Source organism: Ammospiza caudacuta, chromosome 9, assembly GCF_027887145.1.
Source record: "Ammospiza caudacuta isolate bAmmCau1 chromosome 9, bAmmCau1.pri, whole genome shotgun sequence".
NCBI classification, from domain to species: Eukaryota; Metazoa; Chordata; class Aves; order Passeriformes; family Passerellidae; genus Ammospiza; species Ammospiza caudacuta.
In genome coordinates, this window is record NC_080601.1 from 2,855,651 (window position 1) to 2,862,195 (window position 6,545).

General features: G+C 50.5%; 1 protein-coding gene across 1 annotated transcript; it reads right to left on the reverse strand.

Annotated features, from left to right (window-relative positions):
• Positions 1-239: 239 nt before the first annotated feature.
• Positions 240-1,172, reverse strand: LOC131561476 (olfactory receptor 14A16-like). The gene has a single exon (XM_058810782.1). It carries the CDS (start codon positions 1,170-1,172, stop codon positions 240-242), a length of 933 nt encoding a protein of 310 aa, XP_058666765.1.
• Positions 1,173-6,545: the final 5,373 nt, after the last annotated feature.

Genomic DNA, 6,545 nt, shown 5'->3' on the forward strand with positions numbered 1-6,545 from the left:
CTTTGCTGGGAGTTCCTTTCGTTCCTTTAAACCCACCAAGGGAATAGCTCCTCATTGACACAGTCTGTGGCCACAGGGAAGGTAGAGAGAAATAAAATGAGAAATGGCAGAAGGAATGGCTTTTCTTTCTAGACAATATTTGAAAAGTAAAACAAAGGAGAAGAACCTCCAAAATGAAACCAACAAGAAGTCTCAAACATGATTTTCTTAGAAGTGATTTTCAGAAATTGGCCAGCAGTTTAATGTTTCTGAAACCATCCAGTCATCAGTCTCCACACGGCAGCCTTGAGCTCCTGGTTCCTCAGGCTGTAGATGAGGGGGTTCAGGGCTGGAGGCACCACCGAATACAGAACTGACAGGGCCAGATCCAGGGATGGGGAGGACATGGAGGGGGGCTTCAAGTAGGTAAAAAATGAAGTGCTGATGAACAGGGTGACTACGGCCAGGTGAGGGAGGCAGGTGGAAAAGGCTTTGTGCCGTCCCTCCTCAGAGGGGATCCTCAGCACAGCCCTGAAGATCTGCACATAGGAGAAAACAATGAACACAAAACAGCCAAATGCTAAACACACACTAACAGCAATTAGCCCAAATTCCCGGAGGCTGGACTGTGAGCAAGAGAGCTTGAGGATCTGTGGGATTTCACAGAAGAACTGGCCCAGGGCATTGCCATGGCACAGGGGCAGGGAAAATGTATTGGCTGTGTGCAGCAGAGAATAGAGAAAGACACTGGCCCAGGCAGCTGCTGCCATGTGGGCACATGCTCTGCTGCCCAGGAGGGTCCCGTAGTGCAGGGGTTTGCAGATGGACACGTAGCGGTCGTAGCACATGATGGTCAGGAGGAAATACTCTGCTGAGATGAAGGAAAGAAAGAAAAAGACCTGTGCAGCACATCCTGTGTAGGAGATGTCCCTGGTGTCCCAAAGGGAATTGTGCATGGCTTTGGGGACAGTGGTGCAGATGGAGCCCAGGTCGCTGAGGGCCAGGTTGAGCAGGAAGAAGAACATGGGCATGTGCAGGTGGTGGCCGCAGGCTACGGCGCTGATGATGAGGCCGTTGCCCAGGAAGGCAGCCAGGGAGATGCCCAGCAAGAGGCAGAAGTGCAGGAGCTGCAGCTGCCGCGTGTCTGCCAATGCCAGCAGAAGGAAGTGGCTGATGGAGCTGCTGTTGGACATTTGCTGGGGCCTTAGCATGGGGACCTGTTCATGGAGAAAGGACAGTGACAAGTCAGGAGAGACTGCTTTGAGCCAAACCTGGGCCATTCCTAGTAGATTGTCCCAGTGGGACTCACCCACCCTTGTTCCTGCTCTGGTCAAACCTTCACCCAGGTCCCTGTCTGAGCTCCAGTTGGGCTGGCTGAGTGTGCCAGGAGCAGCCCGGCCTGTGCATGGGGGCTCTTGAGGAGCCATCCCTGCCCCACTGTCCTGGGTTTGTGGCCATGTGGCAGAGGGACAAGGCTGGATATTCAGGATTTTTAAAGGGAATCACTCCTAACACAGGCTTGGTAGCATCTGCACTCCTAGTTCCATAGGACATGGATAGCAGGAGCTGGTTTAAGGAATTTTTTCTGTCCCCATATCATTTCTGGCTCTCTGAGATGAGAAATCACCAGCATTTCTGCTCCCCTTAGAGTTTGCCACTGAGAGATATGAGAGGCAAAGGATTCCCTGTGGCTGAGGGAAGGTGAGGGGCTGCATGGGCTGGCTCTCAGCTGCCCTGGCTTTGCACCTTGGGCTGCAATCAGAGCACAGTCACACTCCTGGGTCATCCTGGGATAAACCAGACCCTGCCCAGAGCAGAGGGATCCCTGAATGTCTCACCCTCTCTAAAGGTCTCTGGGCAAGGTCTCAGCACCCCCTTGTGCCAAGGACACTCACGGCTCCCTTGGCAAACCCAGCAGCATTTCCTCAGATGTGGCAGCTCTGCCCTTCCCTGTGAGACATTCAGGGAACTCCCAGAGGCTCTGGCACAGATTTGCACCCAGGAGGGCAGCTCAGATCTTGGAAGGGCACAGCAAGGAGATCCCTGGCTGTGCCCTTGATGAGATCTCAGGGAGGGGGCTCAGCTCATTCCCCTTTCCCATGGACTGCTTTGCCCACAGCCCCACAGGTGCCAGGGAAGCTTGGACACCCCATTCCCCTGGACAGCCCTGCCTGGCGGGAATGCCAAGGGCAGTGCCTGATTCAGCTGCTGCAAATGCCAGAGCCTCCCTGAGAGCAGCAGATAACAGTGACAATATCAGGGCAGTGCAGAACAAAGAGAAAATGTTGTGGTGCTGTGCCTGAGAGGGCAGGGCAGCGACAGCCGGGCACTCAGGACAGTGTTCCCATACCCAGCTGTGCCCGGCATTTCCCACACACCAACAGTGCCCTCCTGACCCCAGCACTGCTCTCTTCAGCCCTCTCTCCTTCCCTGAGCATCTCCTTGAGCCTGGACATTCCCTCCTGAGAGGAGCCTTGTCCCTGCCAGCGCTCACACAGCCCATCCCAGCCTGTGTGCCCTGGCCGGGGCCCTACAGAAACCTGCCTGTGTGCAGGGCCCTGGCTAGGGCAGGCTCTGTGTGCAGCTGGGCAAGGGCAGCTCAGGAGAGCCCTGCTGGGCCCTACAAAGGTGATGCTGCTGCTGTCCAGGGCTGAGGAGTGGCTGAGGGCCCGTTGGGAGGCTCCCAGCAGATAGACTGACCACCCAAAGTGACAGTTCTGGAGTCTCTTTAAATGTTCAAACATTCCTCTAATGATCCTGTGTGTCCCTTCCAACTCAGAATGTTCTGGGATTCTGGGATTACAATTCCTGTTCTGCTTCTCTCATTCCCCTGTTGTCTATAATCAAAACAGAAAAAGAAAACTTCCTTGCAACAGTGTTAGAACAGTAAAGTAAAAACCAGACAATATTTGGAAGCTTCCAGGTGTCCCAGTCAAGATGGGGCAAAACCAGCCCCTGATTTCAACAATTTATTAAGATTGATTAATTAGGATATTTAACAGGAACATCCAATAGGAGATTCAGTTGCCCCTGTTACACACCCCTGGCTCAACCCACAGCCTTTGGAGTAGGTCCAAAGGCTTCTTTGCCTTCACTTTTGCTTATGACTGCTCATATTCTGGTCAATTAACAAAATGTTCTTCTTGTAGGTCTTCTTCCTGTTAATAAGACTATACAGTATTTCAGGAATGTATTTAGATAGTCAGCTATTCTAAGAGAAAAGTTAGGAAATGTACTTGAGTTAATTAAGGTTTACATTTAGAGAAATATATAATAGTAATTTAATAAAGTTAGTAAGAGTTTAATAGGGTTAAGTAAGGATTATAGATTTATTACCATATAAAAGAAGTTTATAGAGCTACAAATACATGAAAAATGTATAAAAAGCAAAAATATTTTTTGTCATCACCCCAACTTTCCCATCCTTCTCCAAGTAGGAAATTGAAAACACTCTCAGGAAAGCTCCTGATCTTTCCAACAATCCCAGGCTTACCTTCTTTTGGAAAGTGTTCTCAGGAGCTGTGCCCAGGCAGGTCTGGAGCTGGGAGCAGCCCTGCCCCACCCAGCCCCTCTCAGCAGCAGCCCCTGCCCTGCTCAGGGTGGCTCCTTCCCCTCACAGCTTCTCCCCAGCACTGGGAGCAGCTCCCCGGGTCGGCTGAGAGCTGTCCCTGGCAGGCAGCAGGGTCCCTGCCCCAGCACAGTGCCCTGGGCTGCAGAACCCTGCTCTGCAGGACAGCCCTGGGCACCCCTGGCTGCAGCCCCGGCTGCTCAGCCCCTGCAGCAGAGCCTGGCAACAGGAGCTGCCTTGGGCTGTGCCATGGCTGGGGCAGCAGGGAAAGCCAGCCCTGCCCCAGGGCCACAGCCCAGCCCTGGAGCAGCTCTGAGAGTCCTCCTGAAAGGTCCTTAAAGCTGTGGGATGTGCCAGCTCCAGGAGATCCCTGCAGGAACTGCAGCTTCTCTTTCCACAGCCAGGGAATGGCTGTTTCAAACCTGGGATGATTTCTGCTCTAGTGAGCCCTGAGTGAGCTCTGCTCTGTGCTCCCAGCCCAGGCTGAGTTTAACCCCTCTGTGCCTCTGTGCTGTGCCCGGGGTGGCTGCAGGCAGTGCCCAGCCCTGCTGGGCTGTGCACAGGAGCTGCTCCTGGCCAGAGTTGTCTCTCTGCAGCGCTGCCCTTGCCAAGAGCTGCCTCCGTGCCAAGGGCCTCTCTGCAGGTTTTTCAAAGGACTTTGGGTTTGGCTTTTGTCTTGGAGTCTCTGAGAGGTTTGTGCAATCATGGCCTCCAATTATCTGCTCTAATCAGTCCCCGAAGAGGCTTTGTCAGTAATAACACTCAGTGGGACTCATTAATGCTTTAGGGTACTTCAGTTATTTTAAGGTACTTGGTGTTTCCCTTTTGATACAGACTCTGGGAGAAGTTTGTGCAATCATGGCCCCAATCATCTGCTTTAACTAGTCCCTTGAGAGCTTTGTAGTGATACTCAGTGGGGCTCATTATTGCCTTGAGATACTCAAGGATTTTAAGGTACTTTATGGATTTAAGAATACTTTTAGGTACTTTCAAGGATTTTCCTTCCTACACTTAGTCTCTGAGAGGTTTTTCTGCCACCCTGGCCTCCAATTATCTCCTCCAAGGAGTCCATGAGGAGCCTGTGTTGGGTATCTTCCCCCTTTCTGTTTTACAACAAAGATGGAACTGAAAGAATTTTGTAAGACTTTCTAAAAGCATCCAAACGAACATGGGACAATTAAAAATACAACAACAACCACTAAGAGAATTAATAGTCCTGTTTTAGCTAGACATCATCCAACCCTTTAGTCCCTTGGATTGGAAGAGGTTTTTGAACCAGTCTTTGTTTTCCACTTGCAGCTTCTTGAACTCTTTCTTCAGTACCTGAATGCTCTTGTGGATTGACTCGCTGTGGCTGGAGAAGTTCATGCAACACATGCCCTCAGAGTCTACACAGCCATGCCCATGTGCCCAGAGTAAAAACTCTATTGCTGTTCTGCAAGGTGGCATGTCTGATGGTCTCTATATCTGAGAGCAGACCACTCAATGTGAGGGAGGTAGCATTGGCTTGCTTACTTAACAGGCACCCAAGATGTTTGAATTGTCCTAAAGCTTTACCTGCAGCCACCCAAGGTCATCCAAACTGGGGGTGCTACCATCTGACACCTGGATTAAAGCTTTCAAAGCCACCTATTTGATGTCATCCAATACTTCTTTGGAGATAGCTGCTGCTTGATCATCTGGTAGGCTGTGTTGTCCTTCTCCAGCTAGATGGTTGATTGTCAATTCTGTCCTTGCCTCATTATTAGCAAAGTCTGCAATGAATTGATTTAGTAAACACTTCCATCCCCCTTCCCACAGGGTGTATTCTGTAGGTGACAACAACATGGTCATAATGTATTTTAAATCATACGGGTTTAAGACATGTAAACATGGCCCTCATTAGGGCATTAAATCTAGGTAAGTCCTTCCTATGGTCTTTACCTGCCCTGCACAGATCTTTTTTTCCTCCATAAACTAATGGCTGATACCTGGGATTCTGCCCCCTCTTTCACAAGGGGGCAGCGAGGAGTTTCAAGACTATTTGCCAGTCTCCTTCCTTAACTGGAGGCATTGCCCAGGGTGGAGAGGATGATTGACAGTGGGGGCATTATCCACAGTTGTAGGGGTGGAGTCTGGAGATTCTTTCAGGGCGGAAGAGAAGGTTGTAGTAGCAGGAAAAGGAGGAGCCAAGATGGAGGGAGGATGGTTGGGCTCCTGAGCCACATTCGGGCTCCTTCCCTCTTGAGTCTCCAGGGCATGATGCTCCAAGACCGTGTGGCCATTGCCATTTTGGACCATCGTGGAAGGTCTGAGAAAGGCAGGTTTGAGGGGAGGTCCCAAGTTAGGAGTGACCAATGGATTGAGTTTTTGCCACACTGCTTGCTGGTGAAGGATCTCAAGGATGGTGTGGAAGATGGGGAGCATGTGGGATGCAATGGGGTCCCTTTTGATCAAAAGGTTGCACGATTTAAATCCCTCTGAGTCCCAAAATTCAGTGGTATGGATTTCACCAGGAGAGGCATCTGGAAAATTTTTAATGATCCACCACATGATTGATTTTAATTCATTCTTTGAAAATATTATGTCGTGATCAGTGAGAATTAAAGCATCCATATATGCTCCTTTCTACTTTGGACATCTGGCTGCCCACTTTTCTCTTGTTCTGCCTTATGTGAGAGGGCCACCAGAACACCCCAAATCAATTATGGGATGTGGGTGCATATTGTAAAAACACAGTGGCAAAATGGGCAATAAATGTCTTGCATTTCCCCAAACCCACCAGCAATCCTATGCAGGTGAAACCATCATTGTCCCTGCTGATCCTGGGCAAAGTTCCTTGAAGCAATGATGACTCCATGGGGCCCGGCACAATCCAAAATCCTGGGCAGCACCGGCCTATCCATCAGCTAACCCCAGCTAATGTGACTGACACAGGGAGCCCTGAATGTCATGGTCCCTTTTCGGGCACCAAATGTCACAATGAGGGTGGCTGCAACAAACCTCTCTGGTTCCCTGA